General features: G+C 42.4%; 1 protein-coding gene across 3 annotated transcripts in view; it reads left to right on the top strand.

The window, feature by feature from the left end:
• The window catches only part of LOC145353962 (nuclear factor of activated T-cells, cytoplasmic 2-like), a 148,928-nt gene that overhangs the window by 54,828 nt on the left and 75,427 nt on the right, over window positions 1–18,673 (top strand). For all 3 annotated transcript variants that reach the window (XM_080205001.1, XM_080205000.1, XM_080204999.1), the window contains exons 5-6: window positions 12,078–12,250; window positions 15,198–15,338. In XM_080205001.1, coding sequence (XP_080061127.1) covers window positions 12,078–12,250; window positions 15,198–15,338 — 314 coding nt within the window. The remainder of the gene's footprint in view (window positions 1–12,077; window positions 12,251–15,197; window positions 15,339–18,673) is intronic.

Genomic DNA, 18,673 nt, shown 5'->3' with positions numbered 1-18,673 from the left:
AAATCTTAGGTCTTGCCAAATACACTTAAACTTCTTAGTTCAATTAACTGCTGGGCTCCAATGGAAAGAATGTACAGTCCCTATTTGTCAAAAGAAGCTCTGCTTCTGTGGATTTCCCATTTCTTTGGTTCAGAGGCTGTTAAGCAAAGTGGTGGGTTTTTGCACATGGCAGGTGTTGAGTTGACCAAGAGAGAGATTCTCTATTTTTATTGCATATAAAGGAATTTTCTGTTTTTGGATGCACAAGTTGTGCTTTTAAATGTGAAAAAAGCCAAATATAGTATGGGACTTTGAATTGGCAGCAACCGCCTTTTCATGTCCTTCCCACCCAGCAACTTGACCCTGTTCCTCTGGTACTATGTGGTTTACGATAGACATGCCATTGCATCTGTCTCAGAACCTGACCTTGATGAATTGTGTAAGCTGGCCAGATCAGGCACATTAATAGTATACAGCCTGATGTTTCAAAATTAAATTGAAGCAAATTAGAGTCATGTTTTTATGAAAGATTTCACATGAGGGAAGGGAATAGTTATTTTTGGGGAATGAATTTGCGAGATTCTTTACAATCTGATTTGCTTTGCATTCTCCCATCTGCAAATCACTGGCTGGTAAATAGAACCTGTTTGTATTTGACACTCATTCTGTACAAAGAATGTTTTCAGTCAGGGTAACAGGCAGCAGCTGGAAAAAACAATAATCTCTTTTGTTGGCATTTGGCAGTATTCTGTGATGATCAAAAATAGCCACGTTGCTCAAAGTAAGGACATAAGGTTAGGCGACAGAAAATACTTGTTTTTTTGAGGATTGGTAGAAGCAGGTTACAATGGAGCACCTGATCATTTCCTAGCAGAGTTGGTGAGCATTTTGTCATAATGGGTAAAATGGAATGCTTTCCTTTCGCCCTTAGACAGGGAAACCTGACGCAGAGGAATGCATACTGGGGTTGGGGGTGGGCCGAACTGGCCAAGTTTACAATCTGATTCTGGATCAACACTGATCTGAGACCAGAAGCTGCCAATTTCCACCATGCGATGCTACCTTCACAATGACTAATTGTAACTCCAGTTGCGATCACCAGGAGAGAACTTTCTGTCTATTAAAATTGAAATGCTTAAAGAGATAGAATGGTAGAGTTTGCAGAATCCACTGATTTAAATCAATTCCACATCGAACTGAAGGCAGGTCTTGGAGAGCCCTCTTGACAGTTGATAAACATGTTAGTGCAAGCCGGGTAATTCTCTGTGTGGCGTTAATCCAAGTGATGGGTAATTTCAAAACACTTCTCCCCAGAGATGAGCTGTAATGTTATAAACACCCTGAGACTGCTTGATTAAATCTTCAGCTCTGACTCTTATCTCCAGTTAGCTGATGTGTGAAGTCTCATGTTCATACAATGAGATTGAAAATTTGATAAAGGCTTTCGGTACTATACTTTCCAGTGGAAAACAGAGACTAGAAACAGCATCTATTAACAAATAATTATGAGTAGTTTATTGTCAGTTTCTCCCCATCTCTCCTGCAAATGCTGGTAATTGCTTTGATTCCGCTGGCTTCAGCGGTCCTTTTGGTGTCACACAACAATGCCCGGACAGAAAGGAAGCTAATTTTAACCTGTTTCTGCAGATAGGATTACGTATGATATGCAATTTAGAAACACGCCATTTGGCTCAACCATACTATGCTGTTATTTATGCCCCATTTGTGCATGCTCCCATCTTTTCTCATTTATAGCTATCAAAATCATAATTCCCTTCTCCTTCATATGCCTGTTCAATTTCTCCTTAAATGCTTCTGTACTGTTTGATTCAACTTCTCCCTGTGGCAATGTGTACCCCATTCTTACAATTATTTGGTAAAGAAGTTTCATCTGAAATCCCTACTGGATTTCTTGGTGATTATCTTATATCCTTACTGGATTTATTGGTGATTATCTTATATCCCTACTGATTTTATTGGTGACTATCTTATATCCATACTGGATTTCTTGGTGACTATCTTATATTCCTACTGGATTTCTTGGTAATTATCTTATATCCCTACTGGATTTCTTGGTAATTATCTTATATCCATACTGGATTTCTTGGTGATTATCTTATATTGATGGTCTTTAATTATGCTGCTCCCACAAGAGGAAACATTCATTCTGTATCCACTCCATTAAAACCTTCCATAATTTTATAAACCCTTATTAGGTTGCCTCTCAGCCTTCTTATTTCAAGTGAAATAAAACTAGCCTGTCAATCCTTTCCTGATCTCAATAACTATGCAATGTAACAGCCTTGTCAAATTCAGTGCATTTATATACTTTTTATAATAATGTTAACAAGACTTGCATACAATACTCTAAGGCCCAGATTTTCACTCCTGAGGTGAATAGCATGAGTTGGGAAATTTCCTGGTTCACTGCACTTGCCTCAGGAGAAACTCCACCAAATGGCGCAACCTTCATTCTGGTGGGACTTGGGCGGAAGGAGAAGGTGGATGGAGGAGGATAGGTGCAGCATAGTACCAGGCCTGCGAACCATGAATTCAAATTGGAGGTGGCCACTTGAGCTGCTGAACGCTGAGCCAGGCTGGTTAAAAGGTCCCCCTCTATTCTCTGGAAGATCACTTTAGTTGTTTTGCTACATTTTAGGCTCTTGGACCTCCATCTCCACACCCACCAGCCATTACAATCTTGCCCCCTCTCCACCAATCACATGGGTCCTTATAACCCCCATGCCAACTTAATGCCAACTCATGCCAATCTACCCATCACCATTGACCCTTACGTCCTCTATGCCAACTCACCGTGAAGTCCACCGTGGGTAGACTTCAGAGGCTATATTGAAATGAAATAAAATAAAGGTGCAAATATCTATTGCAGCCTTCACTATATTTTAAAAAAATCACCTTCATTTATGAAAATCTATTCAAAACTTTTGAATCTCGTCAAGTATTTGATCCCTTATAATACAAGCTTTAAATGAGGTTTAACTAAGGTTCTAGACAGGCTTAGCATAAGCTTCCTACTTTTCAATTTTATTCTTTCAGAACTAATGCTTGGTGCTTGGTTTGCTTTTATATAATTGCCTTGCTAATCTTTGGCGTAACTTGCAGTGATTGGCATATTTGTACTTCAATAATCTTTTGTCCTCTACCCCACCTAGACTCTCACCTTCGAAGTAATAACTGACCTCCTTATTCTTCCTTCCAAAATGTATTACCTCCCATTTATCTGGGTTGAACTTTATTTTCCAATTATTTGCCTATTATACAAGCTTATTAATGTACTCCTGTGACTTAAAATGAGGCATCACTCGCAAATTTATTTTTGATTCCAAAATCCAAATTGATAATGTAAATTGTGAACAGCAGTGGTTCCAGCGCTTATCCTTAGGAAACTCATGGGATTGAATAAAAATGCTGATTTTGCACAGCCTCCAATTTTATTTTCCATTTATTTTAAACATTGCCTCCCAAGTGCCAGCAAACAGTTTGAGTATTAACTGTGCTGCTGATGACCTCTAGTTTCATTTGCCACAAGATCCATGCACTAGATGCTGGTGTTGGACTTGGGTGGGCACAGTAGGAAGTCTCACAACACCAGGTTAAAGTCCAATAGATTTATTTGGAATCACGAGCTTTTGGAGTGCAGCTCCTTCATCAGGTGAGTCATTCACCTCACACTCACCTGATGAAGGAGGTGGGTTCTGAAAGCTTGTGATTCCAAATAAACCTGTTGGACTTTTACGAGATCCATGCAGACACACATTTGCCTCGTTTTCTTTCCTCTTCCCTTCTCCAGTTTGGAGAAACTTAGATCAACTAATCCAGCAACTCGGAATTCACCCTGCAACTTTTCTCTCTAGGTTTTAGTGCTGGCTTGGGCAGTGTCTTTAAAAACCAAATTAATTAATTACAATTTAAACATCATCTTGTTTTAATAGTGTGGCTTGATGATCTCACTGAGAATCTGGCTTAAAGGCCACGCTGTGTGTGAGAGAGGGCTGAATTAACGTACACAGTTGTAATGGAAATCCCTAGATGAATGACAATATCAACTGATGTTGATTCAGTTGCATCAGGCTGTTGGACTCTGAAACACCAGTCTGTTTCCCCTTGCTTGGCTCATTGAAACCCATGGTTTAAATTGAAACATTTCAACCCTCTTCCCAAATAAACAGTAATATGAAAATAATAACTGCTTACAGGATGTTAATAATTTACCTTAATTGTTTTAACCGTTCAGAAGTACAGATAGCGAGGCTTCTTCCTCAACCTACTGCTAATAATTATTTATTGTTGAGCAGAAGATTCTGCTTTTTCCGTCGTTATGTGGATTATTCTAACAGAGAAAGACTAAATATTTGGGAAGAAAGAAAGAACTTTTGGCTTGAAGCCACTGTAATCTTTGTAATATTAAAATTAAAACTATCATCCTTTTGTGGAAAGCACTTCGGTATCATGAAGAATCTCCTCATTAAACAAAGGAGGCTTCACTATTTGTTTTGCAGCCAGCTATTGCTACTTACCAATGGGAATGTGAATGACAGTTGTTGGGAATTTCCTGTTTAAAATGCCTGGAGTTAATTTTCCCCCTGAATGAATATGGCAGGCACACAGTAAAATTCTAGGTTGGATGGCCACAACAGCTTTTTATAAAACTGGCAAATTGAAGTATCTGAATTATTTCCCCTGGTATTTGCTTTCGTTGGCTGTCAAGAGTCAAGTACTGAAAGAAAAAATGAAAGAACTCATATTTAGACAGCGCAGTTCACAGCTTCAGAATGCACCGTAGCATTTTACAGCCAGCAATGTACTTTTGATCTGCCATCATAATGTAGGATAAGCAATGCCATATAAATGTAAACTCTTTATTTTCTTTGGTGCAAGAGACTTAGAGACATTTAGACCCTACTGGAGGAGGTGTTGGATTTAGTATAGGTCTCAAACCCTGGTCTATTTTATGAATAGCCAAAAGGATTGCTATCTCTTGAAGGTGACCATGTGGCAATGGTAGGGCTTTCAGTTTATAGTCTCAGCAGTAATTCAGGCCTACAGCATACAACCTAGCACAACCACAATACAACGACGTGGCACCAGAGTAACCTATCTTCATTCCAGCAAGCTTTCAGGGCTTGGCAAAGCTAGAGCTGCATTATTCAAGTGCTTTACTTCTTTCATTTAGCTCTAATTGCAAGAGGCCAATAGTATTGTTAAGTATTACAATCATTGATACTGGGGGTGATTTTCCCTCAAAAAAATAAGTGCCCAACAGGCAGGAATATGGGAGTTTATCCTGCCCGTTTTTTGGGCGAGCTTAGTCAAATGAATTTCCGGTACTCTGTGCATCACCGAGGCCATCAAGGGATTTACATCAGAGCGGGGGGGTGGAGAGATCAGCTGACAAGCACCTCCTACCCTATTGCTGGCCTCCCGATTGCCTGCTCCGAGGCCCGATCGCCCACAATGGCCGACCTCCTGATGGCCGGACCAGCCTTTGATCACCAGACGCGGCCTCCCCATGCTGGACCCGGCTATTTGATAGCCGCACCCCCACCCAATCCCTGATGGCTGGCCTCCACTACATCACCACCACACCTCCCAACCCCACCGCCCAGAGGGCTGGGAAAATCATGCCTCTGTGTGTCGAAGCCTATATCAGATTCTGAAATGCATCAAAAGGGGATGAAATAGGAGATAGCTTGAATTAAGTCTCGTCATATTCCAACACTATCACCTTATCAGATCATTATTTCATTTATAGGGAGAGGGGAGCGAAAAGTCCCCTAGTTTTTAGATTTTCCTGGCTTTGTGAAAACAGTCATTCAGAAAGTATAAATAGGTGATGCCAAACGTGAATCCTGTTGTATGGAAAACCAGGGTAAGAAAATAAATGAGGCCAGTAGCACGCCACTGATTTTTATTTAGTGTGCTACTTTTAGTTTACTTTGAATGAAAAAAATCAGCCTTGACAAAAGAAAGGGTTCTTTAGCAAGAAAGCTATTTTTGGCAGTGCAAGAGAAAATACCGATATGGTCTCCAGTGTTTGTGTATTATGAATAATTTTTAAGGGGTTGCATTTGTGAAGTGGCATGAACAATTATTCGTCCACGCAAACCGATTTCTATTATAGCACTTAACTCGTGGATAAGGTGTACTGTTGTCTTGATTCTTACTATCTTGGATTGCTGCACTATAATTAGTACAGCCTCCTACCTACAGCCACAACACCACCTTTGTTTGTTACTATCACCACAGACATAAATGACATAATCTTGTGAAAGAATATCTGTTACTTCAGGCTAATGTTCCCGAGTGACTAAGTTTGCATCTGTGCTGGTTACTATTATTAGCTGCATTATACAGTGCACCACGCCCAGCTGCCCTCTCCCAGCTGGCTGGCAAGCCATTAGAAAATAAAGGGGAATTTGCAGATAGTTACTTCCTGACACAGACAAAGGCTGGATGTCACCATAAACTTATATACAAGCCCTCCTTTTTTGTGTCGACTCTTCAGATCTCTAGAACTTCACCCAAGGGGTCACTGCTAAAAATGTGTGCCTGGATGGTTAGTGTTGTTCTTCAATCGTGGATGATGTCTCATTTGAGCCAAATTCTATCTTTACTTGCCATATGTACATGCAACAGGGGCGATTGGGTGGTGATCCTTCCCTAACCCAGGGATTGAGACATAACGGCTGTTTCCCATGGTAAGATCAGCACAGACTATGAATCAAAGCCAGGACCTCCCGATCTGCATGGCTCAGTATTTAGACAAAGTAATTGGGTGGGTGAAGGTGTCACCTTATGTAGCATTGAATCAGACTAATGCAACGGGGGAGCAATTGTTTGCAGCACAATTACAATTGCAACAAATGGTGTGAAATCCCACTTCATGGTGCAAAGCTCCAGTTGATGGGAGCACTGATTTAGAGCCAGAGGTCACCACATCTGGTTCACACTGCTGATGTTTTTCCAGTCCTTGACAGTGTCACCATATCAAGAACAATGCAAATCAAATGTAGAAAACTCTTTGCATAACTCTTCAATCCACAACCCTACTGAGTGAGATCATGGCCACTAAATTTAGATGTGCTGTGGTTTTTTTTGGGGCGCCGGCAAGCAGAACCTTGCGAATCTCCCAGGCGTGCGAAACAAGGTGAGGTTGGGGGTGGGGACGTACGAAATTGAGCAGGAGGCAAAATGTCAACTTCCCGTCAGAGGGATGAAAATTAGTTTTAGTGGCAGATTGAGGGTGGATCATGTTTTCTGACAGCAAGCAACGGGAGCTTACTTTTAATAGATTGGTATTTGCATGCTCATGACAACACAACTTCACCAGATCAAATTTGGAATTAGAACATAAGAACATAAGAAATAGGAGCAGGAGTAGGCCATCTAGCCCTTCGAGCCTGCCCCGCCATTCAATAAGATCATGGCTGATCTGTCGTGGCTCAGTTCCACTTTCCCGCCCTCTCCCCATAACCCTTAATCCCCTCTCTTCTCAAAAACCCATCAACCCGCGTCTTAAAAATATTTAGCGAGGCAGCCTCCACCACTTCAACGGGCAGAGAATTCCAGAGATTCACCACCCTTTGAGTGAAGAAGTTCCTCCTCAACTCCGTTCTAAACCGCCCCCCCCCTTTATCTTGAGGCTGTGCCCCCTAGTCCTACTGTCTTTTTTGAGCGGGAAGAGTCTCTCCACCTCTATCCTTTCCATCCCATTCATCATCTTATACGTCTCAATGAGATCTCCCCTCATTCTTCTAAACTCTAACGAGTACAAGCCTAGTTTATTCAGCCTCTCCTCATAGCTCAACCCCCTCAACTCCGGTATCAGCCTAGTAAACTTCCTCTGCACTCCCTCCAAGGCCAAAATATCTTTGCGCAGGCGCGGCGCCCAAAACTGCACACAGTACTCCAGCTGCGGCCTCACCAATGCCCTATACAGCTGCAGCAAGACCTCCCTACTTTTATATTCAATCCCCCTCACTGTGAAGGCCAGCATCCCATTCGCCTTCCTGACCACCTGCTGCACCTGCAAGCTGGGTTTTTGCGACTCATGCACAAGGACCCCGAGGTCCCTCTGCACCGTCGCCTGCTGCAGTTTTTTGCCCCGTAAGTAATAGTCCTTCCTACCATTTTTCCTACCAAAGTGGACCACCTCACACTTGCCAACATTAAATTCCATTTGCCATTTCCTGGCCCATTCGCCCAGCCTATCTAGATCCTCCTGCAGACTCTCCACACCCTCCGCGCAATTTGCTGTTCCCCCAATCTTGGTGTCATCAGCAAATTTCGACACCCTACACTCGGTTCCCTCCTCCAGATCATCTATATAAATGGTAAAAAGCTGAGGCCCCAGCACCGGCCCCTGGGGCACTCCACTAGTCACCACGGCAAACAGGAAACACATGCATTCAGATTCACAACTGATTAAAACACTGGCATGCAATAGGCAAGTTAGCCTTCCGACTGAATTGTGTTGAGTAGGTGCTGCTTCTCTTGTATGGGAAACTTTGTTGAACCAGGAGATAAGAGTTATTGTTGCATTCAGATTGGCTAGCGGCCATAAAAGAGGAGTGGCACCTGGCTGACTGAAGGAGGGTGGGAGTGAGTGAGAGTGGCAGGTAGCTGTGAATGGCGAGTGGAGCGTGGCTGACTGGAGGAGGCAGGGCGTGAATAAGAGAGTGAATGAGGGTGGGATGTGGCTGTGAATTGGAATGGGGCGTGGCTGACTGGAGGAAGAGGGAGTTAAATGAGGGAGTGAGTGAGGATGGGATGTAGCTGGGAATGGAGAATGGGGATTGGAGCCTGGAGCCTGGCTGACTGACTGACTGACTGACTGAGGGAGAGAGGTGAATTTGAATGTGGAAGGGGGCATAGCTGACCAAGGGAGGAGGGAAAGAGGTATCAGGCCTATGAAGGCTCACTGGGGACAGAGGGAGGAAGCTGGACTACACAGGGAAGATCAATGTCTGCAGAAGGTAGGTCAAGCATGATTGTGGGGAAATCAAGGGTTATACAAAAAAGGTTGAGGGTAACAGAGGGCAGGTTAAGGATGATCAAGGGATTGTTGAAGATTATGGGTGACAGGTGAAGGGTAATGGGGACTCACTGATAGTGATGCTATGAAACTCTAGAGTGAATGACAGTTGTTCAAGGATGATGAGGGGTGGTAGCTTGAGGGTGGATTGGGCAAGGGTGATGGAGTGAGGGTCAAGGGTGACTAAGAGAAGATGAATGGTTCCAGTTACAGGGATGTAGGGGAGATAACAGATTGAAAGTGTTGGTGGGATGTGGAGGGATGGTGAGGCCACAACAGATCTAGGGATTACACACTCTTCACAAACAGCCAGACTAATACTGTTAGATGACAAGGAGTGGATGCCTGTCAATTGTCATTTAACTATAGTGCCCAAATGTACGAAGTGTAAGATAGCGATGTGGCCAAGAATCCGCTGCCCATGTTCTCTGGGGTCTTCACCTTCCATAACTAGTTGGTTGACCACCACGTAACTGCACATAGCCAGTTGCTCTGTGTCTGAGTAGAAATGTGCCGCACCTCCGACATGAGAAGATTTCATTTTATGTGTACTGTTCACTGTCCTAAAGAGTGCCTGCAGTGCATGGTCACAATTCTGGTGTTGGCTGTTCTGTTGAGCCATTTTGACGAGTAACTAGCAGTCACACATGGTGCTTCCACTGCTAGTATGTAGACAGGATAGGTTGTGACATCTAGCAGAATGTAATGTTGATTTGATATTATGATTGCTGCCATATTGGAGCTCCCTCGGTTCATGTAAAATTCCAGCCTATGGAATTTTGCTGATTCACGTTCTCCGACTTCGCCTGCAACTGGGATCCTCCAGTCCCGCTGCTGTGAACAGAGATTTGGCTGAACCCCAAATTCTCCGTTCTTGCTGGCAAAGGCAGCGGGGTGTGCGAGACCAGAAAATTCCAGCCTCTTATGTTTGGAAAGTTGCATTTTGAAACCTGGTTCACTACCTGTTGCAAAAACCTTACCCAAAAAGCCTGCCCATCAAATCGGCTTTTAATTCCCACGGACAAGCTTGTTAGTAAATCAGTCCGGCTTTTCTGGTGGCCTGTTCAGTGAACTGTAATAGTGATGTCATTTGCTCTGGTTTGCATGTTTTTGAATGGCTAAATTTGCTTTCTTAAAAGGCAGACAAAAAAAGTGAAAAGCATTAAGGAACACTGGATATTATTACTGTGAAGCATGAAAAATACAACTATCAGCTCTAATGAGTTCAATGAAAAGTAATGATTTTCCGCCAAAACTAAACTAATAAAATATTAAGATTGCTGTGAAAATTGTTAGTCTGCATACTTTGGCATTTAATTTATTTGAAGGCCCTCTTGATATTTCAATATGCTTTTAATGAAATCAATCGACCCAAGAAGTAAATAATATTTATCTTTCCTTGTAACGACGAGTCAATTTATGTAATGATGAACCCCTCTCATTAGACATAAATAGGCGAAATGAGGTTGAAAAGCTTCTGAATGACAATCAGCAGAGGTGGATAAGTTGCTGGGATTGATGGAGATGGAGAGATACGGATATTTACTGATACTGCCCCATACTGGAACTGAGGCATAGAGCAGAACATCTTTAGATTTATGCTGAGTTAACTGAGAGTTTCAAATGTTCATTTATTCAATTCTTATTTTTAAATTTAAAAAAAGTTCACTTGTGGCTAATTTGAATTAAGAGCAGAATCTTTGGGCTTTCTCGGTAGATGCAAAGACTTTTGAAGTATTCCCTGAAATTGCCCATGATACAAGCTGTCTAAATCCCAGCTTCATGTGTGGATTGCTTTCATCAAGTTCAAGAGCATTTTTTAAAAATTTCTTCTCGAGAAATTTGTAGAGGAATCAAATCTCTTTGCATGAAACAGTTGTACGGCTTGAATACTCTGGTTTGGTGCCAGTCCAGAATATGGCGACTAGAGGTCTTTAACGATGCTATTAAACACTAAAGCCTTTTAGAGATTCAGAGCAGTTGTTCACATTTTCTTCTGGTTAATTTTGGATCTTTTTTCCATAAAGTTTTCTGTGATCCCGATATGAATCATCCAGTTTTTGATAAACCATTGAGGTTGTTATTCATTTTTGTATTGTGGGTGTCATTGTCAAGTTTAGCAATTATTGCCCAGTTGCCATATTGTCCTCTTCTCAGAGATGTTACCAGACCTAGTGAGATTTTCCAGCATCCCCTGTGTCTGCCTTACTAAGTAGCTTGACAGGCCACTTCTGAAGGCACATTTAGACCAGCCTGGGTGAAGATACCAGATTTCCTAGCCTAATGAACATTGGTGAACCAGTTGGATTTTTATGACACTATGGCTTTACGAAATGGGATTTAGCTGGCCAGACAGAGTCGGAGAACCAGCGGGGAACCTGCATCAATTCCAATAATATTTACTGCTCTTCAGGCACTTAACTGGCCACCATTGGACCAGGACCCAAGCTGTGAAAGTCTTACGCACTGAAAGCTATGAGCCACTGATTGTTGTCAGCCCCATTGCAGTACTAGGATTCCAAGGGGACCCCAGGCCATTGGTAAGCACAGACAGGATGGGATTACAAGAGGGGGAACCAAGGGGAAATAGTGGCTTTCAGCAGCCTGTCCTTCCTGAATGCCAAATTTTGTGGGTGGATGTTTGCAAACATCTAGATCACCCTTTCTTTAAAATGATGCAAATGATCGCCAAAACTTGATTTGTGCTGGAATTAATTTGTGCTTGAAATTCCTTGATCTTTTGCACTGGTTCTGCAGATTTTAGCCAAATTTTGCTGGAAGAAAACAACATAACTTCACAGAATTTCCAGGCCATTGACGTCTTCTTAAAAATGACATGCTCACTGTTAATAATGAATGAGCAGTTGCTAAGTAGTTTATTCTTGGGTATGTGAAATGCAGGCCATTTCATGGTCGTCTAGTTTAACCTGCTCACAATCTGCTGTAAATGTGCAGGTGATTTAATGCAGACATAGATAAAAATAACTCTGACAAATGAATTAGTTGTTTTTTCATCATGTAACCTTTTGCTTTTTTGGAATAGAATTGACTGTGCTGGGATCCTGAAGCTGAGAAATGCTGACATCGAACTGAGGAAAGGAGAGACGGACATTGGCAGGAAGAATACCAGAGTGAGGCTGGTTTTTCGGGTTCATATTCCTCAAGCCAATGGCAGGGTGCTCTCACTACAGGTTGCTTCAAATCCCATTGAATGCTGTAAGTTTTCTTTTTCTATTAAGTCCATTCAGTGCACAGTAGCATATTAGAATATGGTTATGAACAAACACACGTACACACATCATCACATTTTTAGTACTGTGTACAACGGCGCCCATTTAACCTATTAAGTCTGATAGCCAAATTGAATTCATAACTTAAGCATGGCACCTACAACCAATAACAATTTAACTATCTCTGTTGATGTGAAAACATGCTCTGAAGCCAAGCGTCATGGGGCAAGACACCATCAATGTTGTAAAGACTAAATAAAGCTTTGGGAATTAGCTGACATTGAAATTTTTAAATCTGAAAGACTGGTTTAGCTACAAAAAATGAAGCTGTTTCTACACTAAATTCAATTGATTGTGTCTAGCTGAGGTTATGAAACTATAATCAAACTGCTAATCATATTACACTGAGTTACATCAAGACCACAGGGCAGAAACAGTTAGTTCAATTGGCTGGGTCGCTGGTTTGTGATGCGGAGTAATTACAACACTGTGCGTTCAATTCCTGTAAGAAGTCTGACAACACCAGGTTTAAGTCCAACCGATTTATTTGATAGTAAACTCACAAGCTTTCGGGGTTTGTCCCTTCATCAGGTGAATGGAGAATTCTGACGAAGGGACAAACCCCGAAAGCTTGTGAGTTTACTATCAAATAAATCGGCTGGACTCAAATCTGGTGTTGTCAGACTTCTTACTGTGTTTACCCCAGTCCAACGCCGGCATCTCCACATCATGGTTCAATTCCCGGGCCAGCTGAGGTTATTCATGAAGGTTCCGCCTTCTCGGCCTTGCCCCTTGCCTGAGATCTGGCAATCCTCAGCTTAAAATCAACACCACATTCAGTTGTCCCCAACAAAGGGGAGAGCAGCCCATGGTTATCTGGGACTGTGACAACTTTACCTTTATTGAACAGGCACTGCCTAACTCCACCTGTAACATGAGTAGCAAACTGTTCAATTTAATTATGTCTTCTATAGAAAGTGTCTTGTGCTGAAATCACCTCAGAGGGAACTGTCAACTCTCCTCTATTTAAAGTCATTGTTTGTACTTCTTGTCCAAAGTGCACCCCTCACTCACTAGGTCAGGTTATTTTTGGTTGCTAAGCAGAAATGTTTTTATGATATTCTATTTTAAATTTATAAAGTAGAATTCGGAAAGTACATTGGCACTGGCAAGTGAGGCACTGCATTATCTGAAAATAGCAGAAAAAGATCAGTATGTGTGAATGGAATCCTTCATTAAGTGAAATTATAGACAGGCTTCTGGAAACTTGTTGATTTTATTCTGGCAATGGGGAAAGGGATGAAGTAGTATGAGTAGCCAAAACAATTGACTATTTGCTTAACTCCAGTTTCTTTTGTTGAGGTGGAGCTGCTTGTTTTTGTCATTTGTATTTGTATTTGTATTCAGCTCAGCTGAAATATAAAGGGAAATATGAGGCTGTTTTTGTTTTGCTGTGTCTTACTGGAAAGAAACAAATGCCAAATAATTGTACATAGAATCATAAAATCTGTACCGACCACAATCCCACTCAGTCCCAATTTCCATAACCCCGCACATTTATCCTGCTAATCTCCCTGACATTAGGGTCAATCTAGCATGGCCAACCAACCTAACCCACACATCTTTGGATTGTGGGAGGAAATCAGAGGATCTGGAGGAAACCCACGCAGACACAGGGAGAATGTGCAAACTCCACAGTGACCCAAAGAATTGAACTTGGGTCCCTTATACCATGGCTAATCCCTGTGCTGAACTTTTGTGTAGTTTCATGAATCCAGCATGACTGGGGAGGCACAGTAGCACAGAGGTTAGCACTGCTGCTTCACAGCTCCAGGGTCCTGGGTTTGATTCCTGGCTTGGGTCACTGTCTGTGTGGAGTTTGCATGTTCTCCTCATGTCTGCGTGGGTTTCCTCCCACAGCCCAAAGATGTGCGGGTTAGATTGATTGGCCATGCTATGAAATTGCCTTTTAGTGTCCAGGGTAGCGTAGGTTAGAGGGATTAGTGGGTATAATATGCAGGGATATGGGGGTAGGGCCTAGGTGGGATTGTGTTTGATGCAGACTCGATGGGCTGAAGGGCCTCTTTCTGCACTGTAGGGTTCTATGGTTCTATGGACTGGCATCAGTAATTTGAAAATAGTGAATCTAAAGTTGTGGACCAATGGGTGTTATACAAAGATATATTTCATAAAACTGAGCCAATTTACAAATTGCATTTTTTAAAAATAACTTAAGAGGTGTGCAGTATTACGTGGAATCTAAATTATCTGGAGTGTCTTACTTTCAAGAAAAGAACAAATCTTTATTTACATTAAATATCTGATCATTCAGTCTGAATTTCATATATTGTAAGTGTTTACACTTCAACAGAATTTCATGGGCTGTGAAGCATTTTGATTTGACCCAGAGAGATGAAAGGTGCTACAGAAGTACATCTTTTGTGCCCACATCATTTTGTGGAAAGTCTTTTCAACACTTTGAGGGTCACCAAGTTATTAGCACCCTGCTGGTAGGAAAATCCCAGCCTGCAGGCTGAAAACAATGCCTGGAATTCTCAAGCCATTCATGTCCTGCCATTGCAGTCAGCGAGGACCAAGAATTTGGCGCAAAGCCAAATCTCCATTCACTGTAGCAGGACTGCATAATCCCACTGGCATGAACGGCTGGAGAATCCTGTCCCACGTTTCATAATGAAGCTGGTAGACTGGGTATATTTGCCACAACTAGCCGAGTTGATTTATCAGTTACAATATTGATGCATGAATGGTTATTTATTGATATTGCACAGACCAGTGAATGTGGGTCTTTAATGCTGAATGTGCAAGTAATGGATAATAAACTGAAAGAGCTGCTGGAACACGCCAGTGTATTTTTTATTTGAATTATCAGCAATGTCTTTCTTTACTGAGTATATTTTGTTTTATTGCTCCAGCTCAGAGATCTGCACATGAATTGCCAATGGTGGAAAAGCAGAGTACAGACAGTTGCGTCGTTACGGGTGGACAACAAATGATCCTCACTGGTCAAAATTTTACCACCGAGTCAAAGGTTCTTTTCACGGAGAAGACTCATGGTGAGTCATGTTGTCATTCAAGTGAAGCTGGATGTGAATTGTATTGTTGAGGAAACCTGAAAGCAAATGCTCTGCTTAGTTTTTCTTCCTTTTGTGTCGCTTGAGTTGTTCATTGATAGGTAGTGTTCCAAGGAGGCAGGTGCAACCATTGTTCCATGTTGGGACCAATAATGGCACAACCATTCTTTTTGGGTGGTGTAGGTTGTATGAAGTAGAGAGTTTTCTCTCTCCTTGAATTCAACCATTTATCTTTGGATCACACCTGCACTGTGTCCAGTGTTGGTGCGTGGTATGGCTCTTCCCTGTTGTCTCTCTGAATACAGTGCCCACGTATTTTGCTGCTAATTCTAGACAATAAATGTATATATGTTATGAATTACTTGTCAATTACTGAAATAATTGCTGTCAATTATTTCATTTAAAAATATTTTTATGCACATATCGAGATTATTGGTCAAGGAATGGAAGACTTACCAGCCAGGTAACTTGTTACCATAAGGCACTTTTAGATTGGGGTAAGGAAAATATTATTTGGAGCAAAGGAAAGCTTTCTTTGTAATGTACCAGAAGCATGCCTTATCTTCAAGTCTCTCGATGGACGGGATTTAATATTTGGGAAAGGGGCCTTGCTTGTTGGTGGGGAACTGGTGAGAGTCCCATCTTCCCTCCAATATGTGTCCTTCTGGTGATGGCCAGCTTTGTGCCTTTCCCAGGATTAAGGGCCTTAGAGCAGAAATCCAGCCCCCACAAGTGGTGGTGCAGAAGCTAGGAGCTCTGTCTGTGCCACTAGGAGTGGTGACAGCTGTGGGTAATAGATCCACCAGAAGCCTAAGATTAGCAACAGAACCCAGGCCAAATGTGACTGATGGCAGGATGTGGGTTATGGGCGAGGATCATGGGAGGAGGGTTAGAGGCAAAGGCAGTGGGTGGCTCCACTCTTCCCAATACTGGGAGCCTCAGTCAGGCACTGAATGCCTTTGTGCAAGGGATTCTTGCTATGTGGGATTGCCACCTTCTAGCTTCACCCAGCCATTGCAGGTTTAATACCAGAGGCAGTGAGAATGAGGCACTTAAGTGGGCATTAATTGCCCATCTGAGAGCCTCAATAGATATCTGGCTGAGAAGGCTGTTCAGAAGCCTTCTTATCCGGACTTAAAGGGTCATAGACAGAAAGTGGCGGGTCCCAACACCACACCCTCTTGCCAAATTAAAAATGCTGCCTCTCCCCCCTACATTGATTCCACTGTGGGATGGGAGGGGATGGTGAAGTGTAAAGGGGGATTGAATATATGCCCCACTGGTGGTGCATTTTAATTGCTGCTGAACCTGTACTCCTCAAGCTCATAGCAGTGAGGCATAAAACAGGAGCTGAAACAAATGCCATTGTACAGAGAAGAAAGGAAGGAGAGCTAACAATTACTGTAGAAAGGTTCCACTCACCAGTTGCTACTCCGGAGGTCTATATGAGGTGATATTAAGTTGCCAAAGATGTGGAATATTAAAAACATCACTGCAAAGTAGTTTTTTTGGCTTTCCAAGAAATGAGATAGTGTCTGTTTAATGGCATGATTTATTTACACACTTTGTACAACAATGTAATATAATTGACCATCTAGGAAAGATATGGGACTGGACTTTTCCAGGGGACAGAGCCTGATGTGGCAAGGAATTCAAAATCACGGTCTGGAGATTGTTGCAAGATTTCAATGCCTCCAGGACAGTTTGGAATTTTAAAAGGGCTGGCAGGAAGAGGGACTGGGAAATGCAGTCTCCACCAATTAATGGCACCTTCAGTTGCTTAAAAAGTTTGCCAATTGAGATTGTAATTTTTATGTTTTTCCGGCAACCTGGGCAAGTTCATTGCTAATCCCAGGTAAATTGTTTTGCGTTTTTTTTAAGATCTGCCCTATGGGCCAACTAGTGCCAGCATGAGTGCTGCTTCTACCGTTCGAGTCCTTTGCTGCTTTCTGCCACATTCCGCCTCAAGGAGTTGCCTGTTCTAAATGGCAAGTAGCAGCCCCTAACATGGTTACTGCCTGCCCTTGCTACTGGGGCCAGACAGGCAGCTCCTACTCATAGAGCTGTAAAGCTCCTCTAATGGGGCATCGAGCTTGCCTCCTGGCTAGTTAGGTCATTTGCATTTACAAATACTGTCATGAGAGTGGCCCAACCTTGGCATAGAGTCAGGGCCTGAAATTCATCCAGCCATTAGATTCCCAACACCACATTGAAAACCTGGCCCATGGTTGCACATTCGAAAAATCAGAAGCCATCTGTGGCTTTACATTGTCCAAGAGTAGCTTAGTTTGAAATGAAAGTGGAATGTTTAATTCATTCTCATGAGGTTAGAGGTTATTCCGAACATATTTAGTAGGCTGGGAGCCTTCCAAAAGTGTCTACTGAGGGTACAATGCCCAGAGCACACAAGACATTTTAGTCTGACCAACAAAAGAGTCCTCCATTGGCTTACCTAGACACAGTGATGTTTGGTTACATTGGAAACCACAACAGTGAAGCTTCCCAGATTCAAGTAAATGTTATTTTCTGGTGGGTTTACCCTCCCAGCGCACATAGAATCATAGAATCCCCACAGTGCAGAAGGAGGCCGTTTGGCCCATCAAGTGCACACCAATAACAATCGCGCCCAGGCCCTATCCCCATAACACCAAGTATTTACCCTGCTAATCCCCCTGACACTAATAGGCAATTTAACTTGGCCAATCAACCTCACCTGCACGTCTTTGAACCGTGGGAGGAAACTGGAGCGCCTGGAGGAAACCCACATAGACAAGTAAAAAATCCACACAGATAGTGACCCGAAGCCAGAATTGAACCCAGGTCCCTATGAGGCAGCAGTGCTAATCACTGTGCCACCATGCCACCCACATGAGAGAATGGGTGAAGTTATCAAATTTGGGGGACACAAGAACAAAATGTAGAGGCCTGAAATGGTTTCTCAACTTTACAATGGACCTCATCTAATGAGCAACAATTGTAGGTCTAAAATTTCATTCTTATTCATTATCTTCCCAATCTCCTGAGACTTTATCTGCTTCTGTCCATTTTGCCACATTTTCAGCCTAGCTTGCTGGGTTTAGTCACTTCCTATTATTAATGGGTAACATTGGTCAACCTCAAAATGGAACTTCACCATCCGTCTTATCATCATCTTTGCCAGAAAGGGAAACTAGTTAGCCGGTTTCATCCTGGATAGGCAGTTTGATCACTTTTCTTTCAGTTTGGATATAATTAGTGATATTTACGGCAGATAGTTCAATCAGCGAGGCATGTTTCAGTTTGCATAGCAGCAGCAACCCCAATTCTGAATTAATAGC

Source organism: Carcharhinus amblyrhynchos, chromosome 16 (genome assembly GCF_965287045.1).
Source record: "Carcharhinus amblyrhynchos chromosome 16, sCarAmb.v2.hapA, whole genome shotgun sequence".
In the NCBI taxonomy this organism is placed as follows: Eukaryota; Metazoa; Chordata; class Chondrichthyes; order Carcharhiniformes; family Carcharhinidae; genus Carcharhinus; species Carcharhinus amblyrhynchos.
The sequence above is the reverse complement of the archived record's forward strand: the minus strand, read 5'-3'. Positions and strand labels throughout refer to the sequence as shown.